Raw genomic sequence first — 27,648 nt, forward strand, 5'->3', positions numbered from 1 at the left:
GTAGTTCCTCCACTTTGTCCCCAGATGGGGCACTTCCCTAACATTCCGTCCAGTTTCAGTATGTAATGTATAAACAATATTTATACATGTTTATTAAACATATACTATACTACTATTAGTAAAAAAATAAGTGATTAACATGTAGGTTCTTGGTATTTTAGTATAATTTTGTGTTTATGGCACTACTATAGTCGTAAACAAGTTTAGTTCTTTAGCATATGATTCGTCCACAAAGTAACAGTTTTTGTATTGACTTGTGTTTTCGTTTGAAAATGAAATGTACCCATTCTGCATACTAATCAATCAATCTACTTGGCCTACTTTTGCTGAAGTGATTGATTGATTGAATAATTAAACAATTTGCAGAATAAGCACAGGAAAGTACAGTTCAATACAAGGTCTGCTAAGAGGATTAAAAAACTAACAAACAAGAAAGCACTACGGCCATTGGGGTCCTTCATTTTCAATTCATCTGAACAGCTAATGATCAATTATAAATAATGATTAATTTTTACATCATAGAAAATAAAAAATAAATCAAACTCAGCAGACCAGGGAGACAACAATTAAGCCACTAGTCTAGCCTGGCATGGCCAGACATCACTATATCTATCTCCCAGGGATTTTTCCCCGCTGTAAAATCAATGTTAATTTAACTCTGAGAGTGTACAAAGTGTACAGTCTCAGCGTTACTCGAGTCATTTGGTTACAATTTTCAAACTATCATTTAGTTGGGAACTCCCTCAAGGACCCCTGGGGGACCCTGGACCGCACTTTGAGAATCACTGATATAATTAGGGGGGGGGGGGGACTTTTTACATTGTGGTATTGCCACGTTTATGTGTAAATTAAAAAGAAAATCTGTGGAATGAATCGCATCACTGTTCGGTGCTCTTTACCCCCCCCCCCTACTTCCAGTGTGTCGCCATGGTAACGGGCAGTCAGGTGACTGTCTGCAGACAGGGCAGTTAGGCAACATGGCTGCTGCTCTGCTGTCACAATGAGAGACCAGAAAAACACCACACAAATACACATTTAACACGTTTATTTCCACGTCGTCGTGTGACCACGGACGGTGTGTGCCGCGGGACATCCAAGGTGACTATTTTTTTTTTTTTACCATATCAACAACTCATAGCATTTTAACATCATTCTGACGTTGTAGGCTAGTTTAGCAACAACAAGCCATTAGCACGACTAGTTGTTGCTGTAAATATAGCCGAGTAAACGATAACCACAGGATGTAATAAACGACAGTCAGTGTCGCTAGCCGACAAGAACAGATGTACAAGCTGCTGTGCATCTTGTTCTTGTTCGGATGGAAGGAAGGAAGGAAGCCCTTGCTTTGAGTCAGTCGGTGTGCCTTGATGTCTTCTTAGCTCTCGCAAGAGTTGACAGATGTCTGTCATGCTGATGTGAAAGCCTGTTGCTATAGACCAGTGGTTCCCAAACTTCCCAAATTGACACTCATTAGCCCCGCGGACCCCATTTGAAGAGCTATGCCAGGGACAGTACCATTGGGTTCTGCTTGGAGGGCTAGGACCCCCATAAAGAGAAGATTTTCATGGCTCTATAGCAGTGATTCTCACCCCGTTTAATTTCAAGAACCCCCAGTTTGACATGCTTTAGTCTACGGACCCCTTTTTAATGGCATTTATCTCTATAACCACAATTCATATTGTAAAATCAATGTTAATTTAAAGGTATATTCAGTGATTTCACTCAAAAAACCTTAGGTTTCGTTTTTGGCTGGGACCTAAGCCTTTCATCCAATCAGGATAGAGAGCCAAAAACGAAACCTAAGGTTTTTTGACCCCCAGGGGTTAACTGGGGACAGGGAGGAACTCCTTATATGGTCAGCACACTCTATAGTAGAGGATTATCACAACAAAACAAAAGAATAAGTGATATTTGAATTAAGTGAAATCACTGAATATACCTTTAACTCTGAGAGTGGGGTCCATTTGGTTCCAAATGATCATTTAGCTGGGGACCCCCTGGAACTCCCTCAAGGACCCCTGGGGGTCCCCGGACCCCACTTTGGGAACCACTGGTCTACTCTGCTCTGTACTGTATATATTGATGTGAAAGCCTGTTGCTGTAGACCAGGGGGTTTCAACCCTTTTCACACCAAAGGTCCGTTATTTGTTCATCATTTGATGAGATTTATTTAGCCTCTCACTCAGACCCCAAAACGAAATAATTAGTTGTTGTCGTTGAATAACATTTTGTCCACAATTCCATGCTGTATTGAAGTTGGTACCATTAGGAGAGATAACAGGTAAACGTTGATCAACCTTTTTTCACCAAGTACCACCTCAGAAAATATTTGGCTCTCCATGTACCACCATTATGAGTGACTTAGGTTAAAATACAGCGTACACCTACCCCATCCCATCCTATATTCACACAGGGGGCAAATTAATTCTAATTAATATACAACTATATAAGAACATTATACATTATCTTAATTGTGTAGACTTCACTTCTTGTAAATTAAGTAATGCAGATTGTTTAACAATAATTTATGTCTTATCGTTGACAAAGTTATAGGCACCCTGAATACCTGACACATAATGTCAACTGGAACCTAGCCTAAGATTTAGACTCCCGTAGATTATTTATCGAATGTCAGAATCGATAAATAATCTACGAGAGTCTAAATCTTAGACTAAAATGGAACCCAGGCTTTATTACGTGGAACCAACATGGACCCTGCACCCCACATTGAGAACCTCTTGATAACTTTTCATCATCGTCAACTCATCATCATCATAGTTGTTTCATAATAAGTACATTTACTCAAGTACTTAAGTACAATTTTTGGGCAGAGTATTTCCAATTTTCAGTACTTTTACTTCTACTCCACTAAATCTCAGAGACAACTATTGTACTTTTACTCCACTGCAATTATTTGAAAACTTTTATTTACGAGTTACTTTGCAGAGTTTGATTGGTATCACAAAACGGATATTAGCCGGATATTCGAGCCGATCTACAAGCTCACAATATGAGCTTGTAGATCTGCTATTTTCAAAAGGGTTTTTGAAATGGAACATTCCGCATAATGAGTACTTTCCACTTTTGGTACTTTATTAAGTATTTTGTTTGTTTATTTTCACTTACAAAACATTTAAAAATGTTACACAAAGTCAATAGAAAATGTGAAGGAGAGAATGCCTAAATACCCTCCAGGTGCTTAATAAGTGGCATTCTCCATGAACATCTGTACATTCACAGGACAAAAACTACAACATTGAAAATGCAGATCATCTATTACAAATAAAAACACATCACAGTCACAGTCACAATACAGGTTAAATTGGCAGACCGTAAGGGAAGTATTTGGTGGTTAAGAGAAGTGATTTTAGAACCTTCTTGAATTGGTGATAAGACAATTCCCATAGATGTAAAGGGAAAGGCAGATAATTCCATATTTTAGACCCCCTGAAGCCTATATTAAACTGAGTTTGAGACGTACGGGCCTTTTGGAGGTACGTTTTGAAATTGATACCAACAATTTTGTACTTTTTACTTTGTACTTTTTACTACATTAAAAAAATGTATTCCAGACTTTTATAATATCAACGCTGTATGTATGATTTCAGATGAGCAAAGCAGCGGGTGGCGGCATGGCGAACGGCCCCGGTCAGAGTACCAGCCACGTGGGGAGAGACTCTCAGGTCTGGGAGAGGCCCTGGAGCCTGGAGGAGATGAGACAGAGCAGTGCTACCTGGTCCCTGGCTGCAGATTCTGGGGTAAGACTGAGCAGTGCTACCTGGTCCCTGGCTGCAGATTCTGGGGTAAGACTGAGCAGTGCTACCTGGTCCCTGGCTGCAGATTCTGGGGTAAGACTGAGCAGTGCTACCTGGTCCCTGGCTGCAGATTCTGGGGTAAGACTGAGCAGTGCTACCTGGTCCCTGGCTGCAGATTCTGGGGTAAGACTGAGCAGTGCTACCTGGTCCCTGGCTGCAGATTCTGGGGTAAGACTGAGCAGTGCAGGGGGTCGCTTATAATAAGCAGACACTGAAAATGACTGTATTTGGACCGTTACGATCCAGGATTATGGTCTGTCGTTGTTTGGTCCACAATGCCTTTTACTGTCTGTCGGGACCCCCACATTCATATGGCCGTGGATGGTGGACCCCCATTAAAAAATACAACATACAAGAGTTGTGTTGTTAAAATTATTCAAAGCGTTTGCCAATGTTTAAATATTTCTCAAAAAAGCAGATGTAGGAATTGATTTGTTTAGTTTTGCTTGGGAACCCCGTTCCCTGTTCCCTGTTTTTTTTTTTTTTTTTTTTACAGTTTCCCACCTGTGATGGTAATGGTATAGCAAGTTATAGCCCCCAAATAATTGCCTAAACATAAGGCTGCATAGATAGACAGGTGGGTGGGCTGCAGCTTGAACTCTTTGTAGACTCAGACTGTCACTTGGGCTTTGATCCAGAAAAGGTTGGGAACAACTGCTCGAGCGCCAGTGGTCTCGTCATGAATGAACTGCCTCCTTCCTTCCATCATCTTCAAGAATGTCCCTTCTGGAGAGGCCCATGTAATGAGCTCTGCAACGCTCGTAATTACATTAAAGCATGCTACTGTAAGCTAGCTAACGCCATCCACATGAATAGACAAGCTGCCCCCAACCCCCGCTAAGGGGCAGCTTGTCATAATTATAACTCCACTGCATGAAATGTATGTATCCGAGTTGTATAAAACAGAAGTACCCTGGACTATAAAAGAAGTTAGGTATTTTTGGTATGGAAATCCACGCTGTTATTTAACCAAGTATTCTATATCATAAGTGTGTGGCATTCGTAATAAACTAAACCACTTGAAAATCCCTGGAGGATTCAGTGACTTATAATGGTTTGAATAGTGTAGAGACCTGCTGATGCAGTAGACAATACATGCATTATGAGTTATGACAAATTGATAACGAGCACCTTATCACTCAGGCTTATCGGGCCGCGTTCTTATCGAGCCCACTATCCAGCATTTTCTATTATTTTGTGGAAAGACAGGAGATGTGAATAAATTCTGAACGGAGCCAGTATTTCTTTTACTGGGGCCTACAGTAGCCTACTTTTCTATAAAAAACAATTAACCTTTTTACTGTTGAAAAATTGTATAGAATAAACTTTTAACTTGTTAATGTGTGTACACTAGTCACTTCTACTTTGTTTAGCACTGGTTGGTGTGGTAGGTATCAATACACTTTTAGGCCGACATGTTTGTGCCAGCATGGGGGATTAGATTTATTTCTTGATTGTTTAAACATGATGTCATGGGCCGCTATGCTCGATAACATGCTTGATAAGCCCAAAGCTTATCAGGTTTCGTTCTGATGACATGTTAACATTGGAAAGACCTGCTGCTTCAGTAGACAATACTAGACAACTTGACCCAGCTAATATGGCATAATAGGAAGCATCACTCATCATAGCTTAGTTTCTATTTAGTTTTAGTTTTCATTGGTGGGAGAAGAAAATAAAGGTAGTCGACGAAATTCTTTGGTCATAGTTTTAGTCGACGAACTCAACACTGCATCATTAATGATCAGTGATGTAAATAGGTTTTCAATGTAATGCAGGGATGGTCTTTTAGAATGAGTCCCAGGGACATTTTATGAGTCCCACTTCAACAACGTTAGGAGTCATATTTTGCCATTTTTACAAATTCAGCATTTAACTCCATTTTATATGGTTATAATGTGGTTATATTCATGTAGAAAACAGAAGAAGAAATGATTATTATAGCTAAAGCTAGCAAAATAAACTAAAATTAAAAAACGGTACAGTAGGCATAGTAGTGCATCCTGTGGATGCAGAGGTCGTTGTTTTATTGCGTCCCTTAAAAGACAACTTTAGTTTTTTTCAACCAAGGCTCATGTTTTAAGTTGTTATTAGAGAAAGTAAAAGATAAGTGTTAATTTTTTTTCATTTGCTGCTTTCTTTCGTTTTAGGGATTTTAGCTGTTTTTGACAGGGGGGCGGGGGCATTCGAGCATGGGCCTAAATACGTATTTTTTTACAAAATATTATGGCGATTTATTTTTTTACTATTTACTATAGTCCTAATAGACCCCAGGAAATTACATCTGGCCACAGAAAGGATCTAAAGGATCCACAAGATCTACTGAATGTGAAGGTAGCCTATATTGGGAGGAAGCCACACTGTGTCGTAGGCTCAATATGTCAGTTTGACACATTCAGTACATCTCGTGATCTTTTGTGGCCAGATGTAATTTCTTGGGGTCTAGTAGGACTATAGTAAATGATAAAAATTTTAATCGCTATAAAATTTTGTAAAACAATACATATTTAGCCCCTTGTTCGAATGCCCCCGCCCCCCTGTCAAAACCAGCTAAATTCCCTAAAACGAAAGAAAGCAGCAAATGAAGAAAAATTAACACTCTTATTTTACTTTCTCCAATAACAACCTAAAACATGAACCTTGGTTCAAAAAAACTAAAGTTGTCCTTTAACTACAAGTAAGACGCGCAAACGCGGGAAGCGAACGCAGCTCGTAAATGGCAATAACAATTAGAATAAATTACATACTTTTTTAAGGTTTTCTTTTTAAAGTTCTCTTTTTTGTGTTTTTTTAAGATTTTATTTTTAAGTTACGTTTTTTTTAAGTTAAGTGTTTTTAAAGTTTTTTTTTAAGTTAAGTTTTTTTGTGTTTTTTTAAGTTTAAGATTTTATTTTTAAGTTAAGTTTTTTGAAGTTAAGTGTTTAAAAAAAATGTTTTAAGTTAAGTTTTTTTGTGTTTTTAAAGTTTTTTTTTTAAGTTACGTTTTTTTTTTAAAGTTAAGTTGTGTGTGTGTGTGTGTGTGAGTGCGTGCGTGCGTGTGTGTGTTTTGTGTGATACAGCTGCGCCCTCTGGTGGCGGGCGGGTGGTGTAACAGCGGGACAGACAGACACACGGACACACAGACATGATCTGCAGGGTCTCATAGTTAGTTCGCAATAAACTGCGTTTTAATCTCTGAATGGTGCTTTCTGTGCACAGCTGTTCCTGTTCCTCCAAGACTTCTCTCAGAGGATGCTGTCCAAGACCCACGAGATAGAGAAACAGCTGGACGGTCTGATCAGAGACACCAAGGCTACGGACGCCACTCTGCACTCAGTCTTCAACGACTTCCTCATGCTCTCCAACACACAGTTCATAGAAAACGTGAGAGATTTATTTTTAAAACCCATTCAGGAAGGCAACCCCATTTTGGTGTTTTAAGCATTATGAACATTATAAACTTCAGCTATTGTATCAGATCTACAAGCTGGTAGTGCGGCACTCTGTGCCGCACTACCAGCTTGTAGATCTGATATTTCTTTTAAATCGTGAAAATGTGGTGCAAATGTTTGAATATAGATTATTTCAGAGCAAATGTTTTTAACTCAAATCTTTACTTCTGGCGGGGTCCCTGGAACAACATATTTTCAGATGGGGGGGGGGGGGTTAGCAGCCAATTACATATAATTCTGGGGATCCTTGACATGAATTAGTTTGAGAACCACTGACATAGAAACATTGGTGTGAAACTGCCATGATTTAGAAGACATTTGTAGAATCTGGTGTCCTAAATGGGTTGCCATTGCTTACTCTTCTTTTTTGAGTGGTGCAACCACTCCTATTGACCGATTCAGAAACGGGTCTCATGGTCGCAGGCAACGCATTTCCTGTAGGCGGAGACGACATATATGCGGTTTAAACCTGCACCCTCTTCTACTACAGTGAATGGAAAAGTGACTGATGTTGGTCTGCTCAAACGTTACTCTTTTACCTGCTTTTTACTAACATTACAAAGATGACCAGAACATCGGGATGAACCTGTGTAGTTTATGGCTGCTCCAACAGTAGTGGCAACATAAAAAAAAAAACGAATGTCAAAATATCTACCGCGGTGGCTGAGACCAGAGCCATAGAGTAATGGTTGAGACAAAGCAGTGAAAGGTCCTGAAAGATACATAAGGTCAGTCTTACCCAATACCCAATCTTTCTGTTTTAGGAACACAAGGCTGCTGTACTTTATACCTCATACTAAGCATTTAAAGTATATATCCCAGTCATATCCCAGGTCCGTATATATACAGATATCTCTATATAATGTCTATATAATGGTTGAGTCCCACCGCAGCTTTTAACATTGGTCCGGTTCCTATAGCAACGCCCCACTGTTCCAGCTATGGGATTGAAAATATAATAACTGTGTAAAGCAGTTGAAAGGAGGATTTTCAAACGTCCATAAATCGTAATCCAGGAGAGCTGTCCTTGGTGGATCTTCTTCCATCCAAAGTTCGGATTTAATTTGTGCCTTTGTACCGCGATGCTCCCGCCATGTAAAAGCTTCTGATGAAAGGCAAAGAGTGTGTGCTTGTTCCAATGATACTATAGTGTGTGCGGGGGGGGGGGGGGGGCAAACTCTGACTCTTATAGTGAACGCGTATGGTGGCACCTGGAACTGGGATATATGCTAACAGCTAGCCGCAATAATAGGGTTAATATAGGATGCTGTGATTGTGTGTCTGTTGTTTCAGAGAGTTTATGATGAGTCAGAGTGTCAATGTGTCAATGAGTGGTCAATGTTAATATAGGATGCTGTGATTGTGTCTTTTGTTCCAGAGAGTTTATGACGAGGAGATCGAGGATCCTGCACCCAAAGCTGAAGCTCAGGACAAACAGCCAGAACCGGTAGGAATCAATAAGAATTCATCGTTATTTTCTCCTGGTCTCCATAATGGGGCGGCAGTGGCCCAGGCAGGGTAGAATGGCCGGTAGGCCGGATGGGAATGTGAGGTTCCCAGTTCGAACCCGGGCTCTCCCAGAGTTAGTGTCCTTGAGCAAGACACAGAACTCCTAATTGCTCCTGATGTGCTGGTTGGTGCCTTGCATGGTTTTCCTCCGTGTGTGAATGTAATGCAGAATCTATGTAAAGCACCTGGGACAACAAGTAGTAATTATCGTAAGAACAGAGAACAATTAAGCATAAATATAAAGTAACATTTCACTTCCTCTTGGAATACATGGATAACTTTTTCTTTTCTTTTCTTTCCCTATCTTTTGTTGAATTTATAGATTAGCCATTTTCTCCCCATCCTTTTGCAAAGAGAACTTCCTTTTATTTCAAACCGGTTCAATGTACATCCAACACTACATGAATGGTACATGTATGTAGTATGTACTGTATACACTACTGTATATGTACTGTATACACGCTGTATGAACGTACTGTATACACGCTGTATGAACGTAGGAGAAGACCAGAGAGCAGAAAGAGGCCGAGCTGATCCCTAAGATGCAGGAAGCAGTGAACTACGGTCTGAAGGTTCTGGACTCTGCCTTCGAGCAGCTGGACATCAAAGCAGGAAACTCCGACTCCGAGGATGACGACGCCGCGGACAGAGTGGACGCCATACTGGAACCCAAGGTACAGTGGCTGTTACCGTTTTATTATTTCATTTCATTTCATCTCTTTTTTTCTTTTAATAGACTATAATAATTGTGTGTAATAATAAGCGAGAGTTCTGTAGTACAGTCAGTGGTTCCCAAACATTTTGGCTCGAGACCCAATAGAGAAATCTGACGTCTCCCCAGGACCCGGTCTACTGAAAAGAGCTGATCTACATGCTCATGTCTTGTTCCATTGTGAGATGGTAGAGTTGCTACTTTCATTACTTCTTAATAGGTTATGTTTTTATATGTATTAATGGAATTTATTTGTATTTATTTTTTAAATCTAGGACGTTTTTTTTTTTTTTTTTTTGAAAATGGAAATCTCATGAAACGATTGCAAAACAGAAAACAATTAGGAAACATGTGTGTCCGTGAAGCAAGTACCAACAAGCTCTAATAGGTAATGGCTCTTTTTAACTCCAAGAACCAAGTGAACCTTGCCGTGCTGCGAAACCTCTTTTTTTCCCTTTCTTTTTTTTGGATAAATTAGCGCCGTACTTGATCATACTACAGCGTCACACAAAAGCATCAAAAGTAGCAGATGTACAAGCTCAGAGCGATGCACGAAACGATGCGTTTTGAGCTTGTAGATCTGCTACTTTTGCTATTTCTTTCATTTTAATCCTGAAAAGTACCAGTTTTTTCTCTGCCCACCTTCCAGGATCTTTACGTGGACAGACCCCTACCATATCTGATCGGCTCCCAGGCCTTCATGGAACAGGATGATGTTGGACTAGGTGACCTGTCGAGTGATGGTAATTAACCCTCAAATTCCACAAAGGATGAATGTATTGTTTTTTAACCCTATACCATTCAAATGTTTTTATATTTTTCATGCCTACCTTTTCAGAAATGTCCATGGACAGTGATCGAGACAGTGTGATGGAGAGCGAGGATGAAAAGGATGAGGTAGTTACCATGTCCTTTCCTTCTCTAAGCTTCCTTGTCTGCTGCAAGGAAGCTCTGAGAAGGAAAAAAAGAAAAGTGGTCACGTGACTGGGCTGTGCCATGACACTTTCATGGACACTTTCATGGGAGCCAAACTACCCGGAAGTTTGGCAGAATGCACTGGAGTCAATGAGAGCTCAGTGACCAGCTCATGAACAAACATTATTTATGAACAATTGAGACCTTTTGTAAAGTAATCACTTCTGGAAAATAACAAAAGACATGTAACACATTATTGTCTGCTGTGTTGTTATTCGATGTGTACACTGTGTAATTTTTATAGAGGTATGGTATCTAAAGAGCACAAAGTACCTTTCTGAACGCACCAAGTATCGCAAGACTTCCCACCGTTTCCTGTCTGGCAGCCAAATATCGCGATACTTCGGAGCCAGAAACGATACCTGCTGCTGTTTAGATCCTCAGATAAAATGATATACTGTGCACTCTGTGCACATCGAAAAGTAAGTGATTAGAAAACAACCTGTGATATGTCTTCTGTTATTTTCCAGAAGTGATTACTTTACAAAAGGTCTCAATTGTTCATAAATAATGTTTGTTATGAGCTAGTCCAGCCGGCTCCATTCACTGCCATGTATTCATTGCACTTCCGGTGTGAGTTTGGCTCCCATGAAAGTGTCCATGAAAGTGTCATGGCGCAGCCCAGTCACGTGACCACTTCCCTTCCTTCTCAGAGCTTCCTTGGTCTGCTGTTGGTGTTCCATCTCATGTGACAGCATTTCCTCTGTTGTGTCACATCTCATCATGTGACAGTATTTGCTGCATGTCCTCAGCATCCCCCTCCCCCTATTCTATTCATATGTATAATTATATTTTGTATGTCTTTAATCCTTTGATGTACTGAAAATGGAGACCCTGATTTAAACAAGTCTTAGTTTTATCCTGTTTTTTTCCCATTTTTTTTTAAAATGTATTGACCTGTAACTTCCTTGAACTGTACCCATTCTACAAACTGTTAATAACACTGGTATAATCAATCAATCAATCAATGTGTTTGTGTGGGCAGCAGTCAGAGGAGGACTTCGATCGGGAGGCCAACGGCAGCATCAAGAAGGTGAGTGGACTTCTACTTCAAACACACGGGTCAAAGGTCACAGTCAAACATTCGGGGTCTCTGTGCATAGGGGCGGGGGCCATGTCCACCAAGAGATGATGGACAGATCGGTGAACCAATCTCAGCCACGACCCGCCCCTCTAGACCAGAAAACCTAACACGGTTTATTGTTTATTACGGATCCCCATTAGTCCTCACTACAGTGAAGACTACTCTTCCTGGCGTCCAAACACTCATACAATCAAATTAAAACATTATACAATGTAATTCTGCATTACATAGTTAAAAACAAAACAAAACAAAAATAATTGAAGCTTTCGGTCTTCATGCATTCTAGAAAATATATTGCATTACAACAAATTTACAAACTAAACATTGTATATCCTATTAATAATAATATCCGTTTAGAAGTCGTCCATGCGGAGCTACGACGATGACGAGGAGGAAGACGAAGATTCGGACATATTTGGAGAGTCGGACAAAGAGGATGATGATGATGAAGAGGACGACCAGAAGGTGATATGGACCATAGAGAAGCGTCTACTTAGATATCTGTGTGTTTACGCTATAGCCACGATAGTTCAGAGACTGCTAGAATATTATGCACTGTTGATTTTGGCAGCAAATTCAGATTTTAGTTTAGTCATAGTCTTTGGAATAAAGCTTCATTTAGTTTTTGTCATATTTTTGTCATCTGAAATGCTTTAGTGTTATGTCTAGTTTTAGTCGACTAAATATATTGTTGATTTAGTCGACGTAAATGTATTTTAGCGGGCCTTGATCTCGTCGTAATGACTGAAAATAGCCGATCTACAAGCTCACAACGCGCCACGCTGCGAGTCGCGTTGTGAGCTTGTAGATCTGCTATTTTCAGCATGCAACCAAGTGTAAAATTACTTGTCTTTTACTTACACTGGATCTCTTGTCCACTAGTCCCTTCCTAACATTTTAGTCTAGTTTTTATTTGTTGAAGAAAATGTCAATATATTTAGTCTCAGTTTCAGTCATTATAGCTTAGTTTTCATTTTGTTTGTACATTTAGTTTTCGTCAGTGGAGAAAGGATAGTCGAGGAAAAGAATTTGTCATAGTATTAGTCGACGAAATCAACACTGTGCGATAGTTCAGATATATATATATATATATATATATTATGATTAAGTAACACAAATATTAACGTGTCGTGTGGTGTTGTGTGTCGTTGCGTCCAGTCTCTGTGTCACATCCAGAACACAGCAACACATCAGGCCACGTTCGCGGACGAGCTGGCGGCTCGGATCAAAGGAGATCCTCCCGTCTGCAAGGCGGAGGCCGATCGCACATGTACGTACTCACATGTACTCACGACTGCTTACTCTTTCAGCTTATTATTTACCAACTGCCACTCAAATGTATTATTATTATTTACTTTTTAGTTCCTCACTCATTTCATCTTAGGTGCACTTCACCCATTTCCAAACTCAATCTTAATTATCATGCTCATTGGTGGTCTTTGGAGCACAGTCCAGAAACCTGTCTACCAGTGATATCATGATGGGGATTCCATTACTCTCTGAATCTCATTGGTGGGCTCTGGACAGTCCAGAAACCTGTCTACCAGTGACGTCATCGTTTGGGATTTCAACCCTATAGAAAGTGCAGTCTTTCTCTTCCTGGAAAGTTAGCATGCTGAAATATAAGCCATTCTTCTAATATAAAAAATATCTAAAACATAATGAGTTTGATACCTTGTTTGTCACTGGTAGGCAGGTTTCTTCAACCCACCAATGACTGAGACAGAACACAGTGAGTAGACCGAAAAGCTGGCAGCTTATAATGAGCATTAGTGAGGAGCAATTAAATGAAGATGGTTTGAAAATGGAATGAAGTGGAGCTATGGTTGGTCTCATGTGTAATTGTGTATGTGTGTGCGGCGTGTGCGCTGTGCATGCGTTGTGTGCATGCTCATGCCTTCTGTTCGTGTCATGTCTCCAAAGCGTTGACGGCAAAGAAGAAAAGTAAAAGCAAGAAAGATCAAAAGCCATCGAGAGCAGCGGGTAGGATCACGTTATTCACATTCATGTTTTGTCACATGCATTTTTCTTTCTGTTGTGTTTCTGTTTCAACAATGCAAACTGGTTGTGTAGTAAATCTCATTCTGTCAGTCATGCATTGTGTGATTAAAAGAAAACTTTGTTTGTGTTACACAGTTAAAGATCTATAATCTGACAGTAATCATTTCTCACAGAGTGTTTGTTCCTTGTCTCTCCAGCTCTTTAATAAACAGGAAAAAAAAAAAAAAAAAAAATGTTCAGGCTGAGACACCAATTTCATCCAATCAGGACATGCCACCTATTCATCAGCTTCATTTATATACCGGTAATATTGTTCCAATAATTCCAATTCGGCTGCTCATTTTTGGTTTTGTTTCATCACTTCCAATTCCATTTATCCTGTATGGGTTCTCTCTGCCTATTGAATGAGATTGATATCCCATACCTGAAAAGGAATGTTCTGTTTACTGAAGAGCTGAAGATTCAAAATACGTGAGGGGAGGACATTTTGGGAATAATGACTAAACTGGGGAGAAAAAAGTGGTAAAAAGCAACAACAAAAAAGGAAAATAGAGCTATGTAACACTTATTTTAATGACTTACACCCTATTTTTTTATACATGGTAGCAGCAGCAGAGGATGCCAACGATGACATGTTCAAGCCACCCAAGATGGAGGACGAGGACTTTTCTCCCTTTGGAGGAAGAGGAGGCCTCTTCAGTGGAGGGAGAGGCCTGTTCGATGACGACGATGAGGTGCGCTGACTTACTTACAGTAGATAATAACAATGTATTCCCCAGTTACATCATGGATTATGGATTGTATGACTGCTGCTTTGCTGTTTTCACTGTCTAGGGCGATCTCTTCTCTGACGCACCGAAACCTGCCCGGCCTGAAGAAAAGAACCAAAGCAGCATGCCCACCACAGGTAGGACACTCCAGTCTACAGTGTGTGAGGGAGAGTCTCATAGTTAAGACTCTAGTCTACAGTGTGTGAGGGAGAGTCTCATAGTTAAGACTCTAGTCTACAGTGTGTGAGGGAGAGTCTCATAGTTAAGACTCTAGTCTACAGTGTGTGAGGGAGAGTCTCATAGTTAAGACTCTAGTCTACAGTGTGTGAGGGAGAGTCTCATAGTTAAGACTCTAGTCTACAGTGTGTGAGGGAGAGTCTCATAGTTAAGACTCTAGTCTACAGTGTGTGAGGGAGAGTCTCATAGTTAAGACTCTAGTCTACAGTGTGTGAGGGAGAGTCTCATAGTTAAGACTCTAGTCTACAGTGTGTGAGGGAGAGTCCAGGACACTCTAGTCTACAGTGTGTGAGGGAGAGTCCAGGACAAGTTTCATAGTTAAGCGATATTACACGAGAGGGTGTTCTCTAGTTTATCGTCATAAATGCACGCCTGCGATGCTGCAGAAAAGGCAGCACAGAAGTGCATTAATGATGATAAAGAACACCCTTGAGTGTAAATATTGCAATTTTACAAGAAACTTGCTAGCCTAGCAACCCAGCCTATTCAATAATCCAATAATTGCCTTATTGACTTATTCGTATTTATTTAAGCCTATAGTAATAACAGTTCTGACTTTCTTTTCAGAAAAAAGTGCCATATATATATATATATATATATTATAGGAGGGGGCGGAATCTAACCTGAGTATTGAGTTCACGAGTCCCCCCCCCTCCTGCATCTGGTCTCTCTCAAGCAGAAACGATGAACAGGAAGCAGCGGGACAAACATCTGATATGTCCATAATAATAATAATTCGAGTTGTAGTCTTGTACGGTTGTATTTACATTTGCGCTGTGGCACAGCTTCAATACGTCATCAGTCTCGCGTTGATAAAGAGTCAAGGGATTTGCATGTCTTAATGACTGTTGGTAGGGCGTTCCACATTATGGTGGCATAGGAGCGAAATTAATTTAGTCCCTTGTTTGTGCCGAATCTGGATTGCACATGGTTTGCTGAACTCCCTCTGGTGTTGTGGGTGTGGACTTCGTTGACATTAAGGAAGTATTTAGACAGGTACATGGGTATCTTGGTGGTGTATCGAATCTTGTGGACCAGACCCATTGCAAGATGCTGTAATCTGTCGTCAACCCACACTAAAGTGTGGCTACACTCTAGGCTGCGGTAGACCGGCGATGAGATGTTTCCGTCCGCGGATGTAAGAAAAGGGAAAAATAACCTTCTAAACACTGGCTTTTGGCTCATTTTGAGCATACAAAGGAGTAATAAGCGGATCCGTATGTACAGTTACAGTAGGCTGTCTAACATGTGAGTAAAAGCAAAAACATATATATTATTATTTTTAATTATTTTTAATTACCGGATTAAATTACATTAAATAAAGACAGGTTTTTACATTCTGGCACAGGCGGGGGGTGGGGTGGGGGGGTGGAGAATAAAACGGAATCCCACGTTCCTGGAATTAATACGGTTAACCACGTGAACCCAGCATTCATATTCTGAGGGAAACATTAGCCAAAAAGTAACGCGTTGTGAGCTTTGTGAACTTATTCACAAATTATTATTTTGGCGGGGAAAAAGCGGTCCAAGTGCAGAGACCAGCTCGGGTTCAGTTTACTCAATACACCAACAAAGAAAACAATGTCTTCCTTGTAGAAAACCGCCTCTTCGCTTCCAAGGAGGAGGAGGAGTCGGCGGAGAGCCAAGAGAATGGAACTCCAGGCAAACCCAGGACGCCCTCGGCCCCCAGACCCGTCTCAGGTGGAGGTGGGGGAGGGCTGTTTGACGACGACGAAGGGGAGGATGACTTTTTCAGTGGGAAGAAAAGCACGAAAACGCCCAACACTGGTAAGTGTGATGATGGCCGTTGCTTCAGTTTGCCTCGATTCTTGTCAGCGGTGGACAGTACCTACGTGCATTTAATTGAGAACTATACTCCTTTTTTCATTATCTTTTTCTTTACTTTCACTGCACTACAGCATGTTTCAAAGACACATATGGTACTTTTGACTCCACTAGATTTGTAGGAAGGGACACCCGGGACCCAAACGTACAAAAATACATCATAAATTAACCCCCTGCGCTAACCCCCCTGAAGTACAAATTTGAAAGAGCAACTCTGACTTGTTGAGTTGTATTTGACCCGAGTACTGGGGTTGAACAGGCATGTGAACAACTGCATCACAACATGCAACATTTATTATGGTGAAAGAAATCATAAATAGCCCCGTTTCCATCACTGTACTCAAAGGCAGCATTCAAGAGAACTGTCTTTTCCCAACGGCATTAACGTTGCATGCGTCTCCAGTAAAGACATTGATTACCAGACACGGAGTTGAGACTGAGAGCGGCGTCACGCACCAAACTGATCTACAAGCTCACAACACAGAGAGAAATGTTAAATAGAAGTCCCTGTGTTGAGTGTGTGTGTGTGGCTTTGTTCAGCTGGCCAGGACAGACCAAAAGCCAAGAAGACCGTGGACCTTTTCGGCGGAGATGAAGACGAGGATGAGGAGGACGAAGGTGACATATTCAGTGAGAAGTCGAGCGCCCCGCCCCCTCAGAGCACCGTGGCCCTGCCCCCTCCGGCCCAGAGCACCGTGGTGGGGGAGGAGCAGCCCAAAGCTCCCGAGAAGAAGGTGCATGCAATCACTCACTCACTCTCACTCACTCACTCACTCACTCACTCACTCACTCACTCACTCACTCACTCACTCTCACTCACTCACTCACTCACTCACTCACTCACTCTCACTCTCTCACTCACTCACTCACTCTCACTCACTCACTCACTCACTCACTCACTCACTCACTCACTCACTCACTCTCACTCATTCTCACTCACGCACTCACTCTCACTCACGCACTCACTCTCACTCACTCACTCACTCACTCTCACTCACTCACTCACTCACTCACTCACTCACTCACTCACTCACTCACTCACTCTCACTCACTCACTCACTCACTCTCACTCACTCACTCACTCACTCACTCACTCACTCACTCACTCACTCACTCACTCACTCACTCACTCTCACTCACTCACTCGTTCACTCACTCACTCACTCACATACATACGTACACACGACTTTGACTTTGACTTACATGCGGGAGACCCAAGTTCGAATCCCGGGCGTGTGTGTATATATATTTATATACACACAGTGCTGTAGTCTAGGTTTTTTCAGACGGCATACCATAATTATTCCCTACGCGGCATGCGCACTCCGCACGTATAGAACCGTACGCTCGCGCATGGTCAATGGATGGAATGATTTGCAGACCAGATTGCACACCTCTGCTTGTGAGGACATTTTGCCAGCCGGTCTGTGGTAACAGTGTTGTTTTTGGCAGCACATTTTTATTTTAGTTGTAGTCTCTTGAATGGTTTTGACACATTTTTAGTCACATGGAATGTATTAGTGTTAGTCTAGTTTTAGTCGACTAAATGTGATGAGATTTTAGTTGACTAAATCTACAAGTGATTTAGTCGACTAAAATGTGTTTTGGCGGGCCTTGATGCCGTCGTAATGACTGATTTTACACTCGTAATGCTGCGACGCGTTGCTTGTAGATGAGCTTGTAGATTTGCTATTTTCAGCATGCAACTAATTGTAAAATGACTTATACTGGATCTCTTGTTCACTAGTCCCTTCCTAACATTTTAGTCTAGTTGACGAAATTGTCAGTATATTTAGTCTTAGTTTTCACCATAGCTTAGTTTTAATTTAGTTTCCATTTAGTTTTCGTCAGTGGAAAAAGGTAGTCGACGAACATTTTTCGTCTTGGTTTTAGTCGACGAAAACAACACTGCGTGGTAACAGAAATATTGGGAACTCCTGATTTAAAGGATAAAGCATTGTTGTTGTTGTTCAGATGCCAGCGGGGGCCGTCTCCATGTTCGGCCCCGGGACCAAGAACCTGCTCTCTGAGGCCCTTCAGAAACGCCAGCCGTCCCCCAGCTGCGACTCTGACAGATCTGACGAGGTATGTCCTCTCTGTCCACACTTTATTTCTCTTTGGTCAGGGAACCCATTCAGTGAAACCCACACGTTTAGCGGTGTTGCTCATTCCACGATCGCACGATCCTTACAAGTTATACTTCGTTGTCAAGGTGACTAATCAATGATGACAACGATATAAAATACAATACCATCTGGCGTTACTGAAGGGGAAAAATAATCGACAGAATTTACGTTTCCGAATTAACTGTGGGGCAAGCTAGTTTCAAAGCCTTTATGCTCTCTTCTATCTCTTCCCATCCAGCCATCATATTGACACATTTTCAAATTAAAAATGTGAATAATAATAACATCATTAATAATAATATATTCTGAATAATAGCCGAACATGAATGGTAAATGGTGCATTTATATAGCGCCTTTATCCAAGGCGCTTTACAGAGATTGTGCAATACATTCACCCATTCACACACACACACACACACACACACACACACACACACACACATTCATACACCTTTACATAGATTGTGCATTACATTCACCCATTCACACACCAATGCCGGAGGAAACCATGCAAGGCACCAACCTGCACATCGGGACCAATTAGGGGGTTCAGTGTCTTGCTCAAGGACACTTCCACACTAACTTTGGGGGAGCCCGGGTTTGAACTGGGAACCTTCTCAGTCACTCCTAGCCCTGAGCTACCGCCGCTGAGCCACTGCCGCCCTGAATGAAGCTATTTCTCTGGTTTCAGAATGGACGTCCACCAGATGTGGAGAAGGTTCCTAGCACGCAGACGCACAGACCCGCCACAAGAGGGCTCTTTTCTGACGAAGATTCACAAGTAAGATTTCAGCAAGGTTGAATCCATAGATTAGATATAGAAAGGTAGACTCCTCCCTCGGCTCTGGTGCGCTTGTATCTCGAGAAAATGCAGGCTTCGGTGACGCACATCGCATGCGGAAGCTTGCCAAATCAAAAAAGTTTTTATTTATATATCAATGAATAAACACGAAAACTTCGACATTCTGATTGGTTGACATGACGTTCCAGACTGAAACCTCAAAATAAAATGACCGAATTAGTTTTAATTAGTTTTGTGTCTTTGCAGATAATCCCAAGCCTCCCTAAGAGCCGGTCCCAGCCTGAGCCCAGCAGCCATGCAAAGACCAGCAAGGCCCCTCTGTCCCTGTTCGACGACGAGGAGGAAGAGGTGAAGTAACACGCACACGTTTCAGGTATTTCTAAGCGTGTATTTTAACAGTGAAGTGTCTTCGTGATAACAATCCCGTCTTCCGATCCCCGCACAGGATCTGTTCGCGTCGGCGGCTAAATCGAAGCGCAGCGCGAAGCAAGCTGAAGCCACGACGCCGCAACCCAAGAAGACCGCAGCCAGCTCGCTGTTCAGCGACGACGAGGTAAGCCTGTCTCCTCACGTCACCTCACCGCCATGCACCCTTTATTATATCATTGCTGTCGGGAGGAAACCACCTAACTCAATTTTTTAGGTTTCTTTCAATTTCTTTGCATATATCAGTGCTATTGTGAACACCCTTTACGCCTGTGTGTTGTTTTGAAAATATTGAACCAATGGAAAGTAAAGTAAAAAAACGCTTTGGACAAAACCTCTTAACTCCATTGGACCTTCAAACTGTCTGCTAAAGAAACTAACTCCACCACCTCTCCCCCTCTCATGCAAGTAATTGACGATATACAGTATAAAGTCACAACACCAACTTTGATGAGGCAGTATTGCTTTGTTTTAAAAAAATACGGTTCTCTCATTTTCCTGAAAAAGTTATATTTTTAGTTTCCTGATAAATGAACAGTAGGTGGTTTTTCCCGACAGCAGAGATACTTCTGTCCTACGCACCTGTCACCAACCTGTTGAGGTGTTTTTTGGCCTTTTTCTATATAATATCTAAAGTATAAAATAGGGCTGAAGTGTTTAGGTAGTTAAATTGAATGGCAGGCTGCAAAAACATACACAAAAAGACACATTTTAACAAGTCACATAGCTCAGTGGCCTTGTGGTTTGAGTGTCCGCACTGAGACTGGAAGCTTGTGGTGTTTTGATGTGGTGTTTTGACTTGACACGTGTGATTGACAGGACCAGTGGCTGAACTCCAAAGCCCCTGCAGAGACCAAGACGGGAGGGATGAAGTCCAGCGTGAGCGCCCCCTCTAGTCTCCCCAGCGTCATTACATCCCAGAAAGGCAGTCTCTTTGATAACGATGAAGATGATGACCTGTTTGCTACCACTAAAGTGTCCAGGTATTCACATGGAAGCAATCAATAATAATGATCATTGTGCACTTACGTTAATTAATAACAGCTGGTAACTTCTGACCAAATCCTTTGGGACAGTATAGTATAGTATAAAATGAAATAAACATGATGGACCCGTTACAGGTCCATTTGGTTTGACGTTACGCTCTCTAGAGTAAAATTATTGTTAAACATGATCTGCATTGCTTAATTTAAAAGAATCTACACAATTAGAATGTAGAAGAATGATTATTTTGATCAAGGTTTGCTATATCAATACAGCATGGAATTGTGGACATAATCATGAAGGGACATTTCACCGCTGGAAGAAACTGCAGTCACTCATTGTAGTAGATAACAGTAGCACAATTTGAAATGTGCATCCTATGGCCAGAACAATAATGTAGTCTGTGTGTTTGACTGGATTGCTGAATTCCTAAAATGACCATAATGCTTTGGTGCACTGTTCCTCCTTGTGGAGAGGGGGAGGGCTGTCTTACTGAGACAACGTGTAGTCCAGGAAGGAAGTGAAAAACACATTATTTCACACACGAAACAAACCTAGGAAAGTGTTTTCTTGTGTCCTGAACATCATTAAAATAAGATCTGGTTGCAAAAGGGGTGAAGTGACCCCCTTTAAGTCTTGGGTCTGAGAGGCTAAGGGCCGATTCATACTCCTATTTTAGAGCCGAATAAAAGTCGGTTCGGCGCTGTAGAGCCTACAATGTGACGTCATTTGAGGTTCAGGGGGGCGGGTACCGTCCTAAAGTCGGCTCTTCGGTGCTACTGAAAATTTCTGACGAGCCGAAATCATTTCGGCACTACAGCGCCGAAACAGCAGTAAAATAGGAGTATGAATCGGCCCTTAGAGCTCCAATTTCGTCTCAGACTTTACCCGCAGCGCGGCCCACAATTCAGCCGCTGCCCGAAAATACTAATATAGGAGCTTTCTCTGTCCCTTAATGGTATTTTCGTCCAGCGTCACCCGCTATATTTTTTGCCGACACCGGTATTTGCGCCTAGAGGTGTGGTCATGGGCGTGTTGGCACGCTTTCCCCTAAATTGCTAATTTGGTCACACACATTTGGGAAAGCGACAGTGGAGTTTAAAATCACCCGTAACGCAACACTCTTCCATGGGCTTTAGACCGTAAGGCTATGAAGCAATATAGCACTAACGGATAAGGGATCTATTAAAGGCAATGGCATGACGTGGACTGGTGATTGGTTACATTTGGTTTAATTATTGTAACGCCCAAACCACACCTATGCATAATATAACGGGTAACGGAGGTGTTTAAGGGATTTAGACAGGTAACCAAAATACCAACTTTAGTGGGGAACACCCTTTCCCCACTCCTAAATCCCCAAATAGTGGCTTTAGAAAGATGAGACAAAAATGGAGCCCTATATATCTCATCAAACGGTGGGCCGTGGCTCAAATTAATAATGGACCTTAATATGAAAAGGGTTGAAAACCAACTGGTGTATTAACGTCTCCATTACTGTCCTTGCTGCAGTCAGAAGAAACACCACAGGGTGGCGCTGATGTTTGAAGATGAGGGTGGTGATGATGATGACGATGGTGGTCAAGGATCTCTGTTCGTTTCCAAACCTGCTGATGTCATCAGTGCTGCCACTCCAGCCAATCAGGTGAGTGGGAGGAGTCCATCCTATCTGGATCTGTGCTTCTCAAGGTGTTGAGGGGTCCTTAAGGGGGGGTTCCAGGGAGTCCCCTAGCAAAACCGGTTAATAATGCGTTAATATGAGTATAACCACTTTAACTACTACTGTGTACATTTGCTCTTCAAAATAAGATCTTGAAAGAAATTTGGAACAACGCAAACCATGCCAGTCTTGCATCTTTTATTTTGGAGTGCCGCTTCATCCATTTAGTTGGTTTATGAGTTAAGTTATTATCAAAGCTGAGCACCTACTGCCTCAACCAAGGGCACTTTCCAGGGGAAGCACACCTGGGTTTTTTTATGGGTCCGATCAACTGTTTGGGAAAGAGATACTACTACATTTGTGTAAAAGAAAGTTATTTTAGGTAATCCAGTCGCAGTGTGCCGCAGGTTCGACTCCCGAGCCTGACACGGCCTTTACTGCATGTCATCCCCCATCTCTCTCCCGTTTCCAGTCAGCCTACTGTCTGTCCCTTCAAAAACCAATAAAAGGCGTTTCTTAATTTCCTGTTTTTGTCCCCCCCCCCCCTGTTGAGCAAAACCCTGTACTTCCTCTTTCCTCCAGAGTGGTGCTGCGGCCCCGCCCCCAACACCGGCCCATCCCTCTCTGCCCCAGAGAACTGAGGCGCAACTCCCTTCAACAACACCAGGTCTGAGCTGTTAAAGGGATATAATTCATGAATTAAACATGATTGGGGTCATTTCAATTGACTCCAGATAGTGTTTGATTCCGTATTTACTAGATATTTGATATTCATTTTATCTCTTTTATTCCCATCCTATACAAACCCATTCTAACTTCAAACTCCTTTTTTTGTTGCCTCAACGGTTCAGGCCTGCCAGCAGGGGTCAGTGAGGGCAGGAAGAAGCCCCCCGGAGCGGTTAGTCTGTTCGGGGGTATCGACGTCCTGGCCTCCAAGCAGCCCAAGAAGAGCCTGGTGTCGGACCAGGCTGAGCCCAGTGAGAGCATCCTGTCCGGGGGGGACGGCCCCCCGTCGCCTGCCAGCCATGAAAGAAGTACTTCGCATGTTTTCTTTTTTACTTCAATAAAAGTATCAATACCGCAATGTTAGAAATACTACTGATTTAAAGTAGCAAAAGTAAAAGTAGTCATTATGAGGATTCAAGGTCCCATTTCACAAGATTTCAAATGTATAAAAAACCTTTAAAAAGGGCAGATGTACAAGTTCACAACGTGTCGCTTTGTGATGTACTGTGAGCTTGGTTATTTTCAAGTGGCTGAAGTGGTTATGTTTTGTAATAATAATCTAAAGACGGAAAGTAACTAATATTTGCCTTTGAGATGTAGTGGAGTAGAAGGAAAAGTATAAGAAAATTGGAAATACTCCAATATAGTGAAAATAAATAAATAATAATTATTATAATAATTATAATAATATATAAATACATCTGCCACCAGCTGTGCCGCTGTCCCCCAATACGAGGGAAGAGAAGAAAGCCAACAAAACGAAGGCCGTCAGTCTTTTTGACCAGGAGGACGACCAGGACGAGGACGACCAGGACGAGGACGACCAAGACGAGGACGACCAAGACGAGGACGACCAAGACGAGGACGCAGAAGGAAGCGCAGCCGCCACACCGGCTGCTAAGAACACACTCAAGGTCTGTAGAACAGCCACCACACCGGCTGCTAAGAACACACTCAAGGTCTGTAGAAGAGCCACCACACCGGCTGCTAAGAACACACTCAAGGTCTGTAGAAGAGCCACCACACCGGCTGCTAAGAACACACTCAAGGTCTGTAGAACAGCCGCCAGGCTGCTAAGAACACACAATGGAAATGCATTGAGGCGGCCATGACACAGTGAGGCCTAAGAACACACTCAAGGTTTGTTTAATTTAACAAAACAAAAACACAACGTTAGAATATGGAGCTGACAGCAGCGATACAGAGCTGTGTGTTAGACCCCCCCCCCCTCATGCAGGCCACAGCAGAGACCACCAGGGTTAGGGTTAACGGTATAGAGGTGTGTGTGTTTGACCCCCCCTCCCCCCCCTCATGCAGGCCACAGCAGAGACCACCAGGGTTAGGGTTAACGGTATAGAGGTGTGTGTGTTTGACCCCCCCCTCCCCCCCTCATGCAGGCCGCAGCAGAGACCACCAGGGTTAGGGTTAACGGTATAGAGGTGTGTGTGTTTGACCCCCCCCTCCCCCCCTCATGCAGGCCACAGCAGAGACCACCAGGGTTAGGGTTAACGGTATAGAGGTGTGTGTGTTTGACCCCCCCCTCCCCCCCTCATGCAGGCCACAGCAGAGACCACCAGGGTTAGGGTTAACGGTATAGAGGTGTGTGTGTTTGACCCCCCCCTCCCCCCCTCATGCAGGCCACAGCAGAGACCACCAGGGTTAGGGTTAACGGTATAGAGGTGTGTGTGTTTGACCCCCCCCTCCCCCCCCTCATGCAGGCCGCAGCAGAGACCACCGGGGTTAGGGTTAACGGTATAGAGGTGTGTGTGTTTGACCCCCCCCTCATGCAGGCCACAGCAGAGACCACCAGGGTTAGGGTTAACGGTATAGAGGTGTGTGTGTTTGACCCCCCCCTCCCCCCCTCATGCAGGCCGCAGCAGAGACCACCAGGGTTAGGGTTAACGGTATAGAGGTGTGTGTGTTTGACCCCCCCCCTCCCCCCTCTCATGCAGGCCGCAGCAGAGACCACCGGGGTCTTCCAGGACGAGGAGCTGCTGTTCAGCCGGACGCAGCAGAGAGACAACGACCCAGATGTTGACCTCTTCACCACCTCAGGGAGAGCTGTGGTCAGTTCACACTCTATCTCTCTCTCTCTCCCCTCCCACCAGACTCAACCTTTCCCTCTGGTTCCCCTCCACACATGCTCCTCATTGCTTGCATCACACCACAGGGCTCGTTACAGAAACCATGTCACACATTCTGAATGGCTGTTATGCCTTTAAAGGTGCAGTGAAATGAAAAAGACGTTTTTCACACTTTTAGACCATATCCGTGGTCATTATATGGGCATACCTAACAATGGATGCCAATTTTTTTTTGAAAATTCTCATTTCTGTGTGTTTTTATATCAAAGGTCCATAAAAACGATTGCATTATTTATTTATTAAAACGAAAACGTGCTGCGTGATGACGTGTAGAGATACACATCGATAAAAGCCAATAACAATGAAGCTCACCCGTTTAATTTCCCATATTTGCGCGTCCGTCCATCACAGCTGCTACTGATTACAGAATACTCAGTTTTTATTTCCATTCCAGATAACATCCAGACAGTGTATTACTTGCTTTCAACTTAATCATTGCGCTAGAATATGTATCTGAAAACATTATATGGAAGAAATAAGCCACATAACAGTAAACTGGGGCCTATTTCACGAAACTTGGATTAGAGATTAAGCCGGGCTTTAACACATATCCTGGTTTAATATATCCTGGATCAGTGCTTAACCGGTTTCATGAAAGCTGGTTGATCTTGCCAGATTAATTTAACCAGTTAACCTGGATATGTTGAGGCTTGATTCGGTTTCATGAAAGTGATGCTACATAAGTTACCATGGAAAAATTGTAAAAGTGAAAACCACTAAATATTACCATTACTCATTGTTTTACAACATATTACCATTGTAACGTTTCACCCACTACTAGTCCTACATACTTACACCTAGAAACCCCATTCAACCCTATTTAGGTTCATCCTACGGTGGACATGTGTGCCTGAAAAGGAATCTTTGAAATGTTTCATCGTTTTAGAAATATAGTGCTTTCAAATTTGAGACATTTATAGGCAGATAGTGGCACTTAAAAAAATCACTTTCACCTAGAAACTCCATTCACACTTTGTAAAATTCAGCTTACTGTGGAGACACATGCTGGAACTTTTTACTTTGAAATGTTTTGTAGTTTCTGAGTTATTTAACTTAAACGCCCAATGCATTCTCAATGGCAATAGCACAAACTTTGGCATGCTACATGAACCCATGACCCGGACCTGTCTGGACAACAACCCCCTTCCCCAAAGGTAGCTCCCTCAGAGGAGGGAGTTATGGCCAAATATCACAATGCGACAATATCATTATGCTTACAATATTAAGAATTCTGTTTTAAGTTAATAGTAGTGGTAAAATGTAAACTATATTTTTGGGGTAGTTAATCATTCAGTCTATCCATTTGTAAGGCGTCTATAGCGTATGACGCCGAGAGGCTAAAGCGGGGAAATGTTTTATCTGTCAGACTCGCTGCTTTAGTCGTTGTTATAATGAGAATCACTGCTCCAGGCCAGAGTACTGCTTTAGGTATATGTTTATTAAAGTTAAGAAGTTTACCACAGTGCATCATAGCATCGTAAAAGCGATTTGCGGTCAACAAAGTTGGACCTCCCCCGTTCACCCCCTCTCTCCTTCCATTCATGAAAATGCCGCTTTGCGAACAGCTGACTTTCTATGAGTGACGTAGGCTAGTAGCACACAACACCACGTGACCCATATAGCTGTCACCAACATTCCGGCCCCTAATTATTACATAATAGACAGTAATAATTATAAATGCATAGATTCGATTCATATTGAAAAACGTTTACATTACATTCTTTTTCACATCTTTTCTTTTTTGCGATTTTTTTGTGCGCAAGAAGTTCATAGTTCGTTGCCGGTCTTGAAAAGAACCCCACGCAAAATCAAAACGAATTCAAAGTCATGAAAAAGTCAAGTACTCCAATGTCAGGGAAAAAGTAAATCCAAATCCTTGGAAAAGGAGTGAAGCGTACCCCAATGTCAGGGAAAAAGTAAATCCAAATCCTTGGAAAAGGAGTGAAGCCCACTGAAGCGTACCCCAATGTCAGGGAAAAAGTAAATCCAAATCCTTGGAAAAGGAGTGAAGCCCTCACGACTCCTGTAGGCAGATCGTTGTCAGGGATCTGCAAAGAAGGCTGGTCTTAATCCGGACCTGTCTGGCATAGTCTCTGTAATCCTTCCGATGATCTTTGTCTGTGTCTGTGCTTTCACCTTCACCTCTATGTCCTTTATGGTGCTCTCATGGGCAGCCTTTTGCTTGTCGAGCAACTTCCGTGACTGCTTCTCTTCTTCTTGTTTAGTATGCAGTTTTCCAATGTGTGAATTCTCTTTCTCTGCGAGTTCCTTCTTTGTCTGCTGCAGTTGCTGCTCCCTTTCTTGAAGACCCTTCAAACCTTGTAGAAGCAGTTCCCTTTCATGCTTACATCCCGTCTTTGTGTTCTCCAGCTGGTGCGCCAGATCTTTCAAGTCGTCATCT

At 42.4% G+C, this 27,648-nt stretch overlaps 1 protein-coding gene across 1 annotated transcript in view; it reads left to right on the top strand.

Moving 5' to 3' along the window:
- The first annotated feature begins 961 nt into the window (after positions 1-961).
- The window catches only part of LOC310865759 (WASH complex subunit 2-like), a 41,323-nt gene continuing 14,636 nt past the window's right edge, over positions 962-27,648 (top strand). Inside the window, exons 1-25 of the mRNA XM_083774967.1 lie at positions 962-1,098; positions 3,609-3,758; positions 7,014-7,178; positions 8,625-8,693; positions 9,256-9,429; positions 10,117-10,210; positions 10,306-10,364; positions 11,428-11,475; positions 11,884-11,991; positions 12,685-12,796; positions 13,450-13,509; positions 14,134-14,261; positions 14,362-14,434; positions 16,131-16,322; positions 16,920-17,113; positions 18,354-18,464; positions 19,197-19,286; positions 19,554-19,655; positions 19,753-19,860; positions 20,553-20,716; positions 22,230-22,362; positions 22,960-23,044; positions 23,229-23,411; positions 23,815-24,017; positions 25,056-25,169. Of these exons, the coding sequence (XP_083631093.1) occupies positions 3,609-3,758; positions 7,014-7,178; positions 8,625-8,693; positions 9,256-9,429; positions 10,117-10,210; positions 10,306-10,364; positions 11,428-11,475; positions 11,884-11,991; positions 12,685-12,796; positions 13,450-13,509; positions 14,134-14,261; positions 14,362-14,434; positions 16,131-16,322; positions 16,920-17,113; positions 18,354-18,464; positions 19,197-19,286; positions 19,554-19,655; positions 19,753-19,860; positions 20,553-20,716; positions 22,230-22,362; positions 22,960-23,044; positions 23,229-23,411; positions 23,815-24,017; positions 25,056-25,169 (2,919 nt within the window). The 5' untranslated portion in view covers positions 962-1,098. The remainder of the gene's footprint in view (positions 1,099-3,608; positions 3,759-7,013; positions 7,179-8,624; positions 8,694-9,255; positions 9,430-10,116; positions 10,211-10,305; positions 10,365-11,427; positions 11,476-11,883; positions 11,992-12,684; positions 12,797-13,449; positions 13,510-14,133; positions 14,262-14,361; positions 14,435-16,130; positions 16,323-16,919; positions 17,114-18,353; positions 18,465-19,196; positions 19,287-19,553; positions 19,656-19,752; positions 19,861-20,552; positions 20,717-22,229; positions 22,363-22,959; positions 23,045-23,228; positions 23,412-23,814; positions 24,018-25,055; positions 25,170-27,648) is intronic.

Source organism: Protomyctophum parallelum (assembly GCF_964188405.1).
Source record: "Protomyctophum parallelum genome assembly, chromosome: 10".
NCBI classification, from domain to species: Eukaryota; Metazoa; Chordata; class Actinopteri; order Myctophiformes; family Myctophidae; genus Protomyctophum; species Protomyctophum parallelum.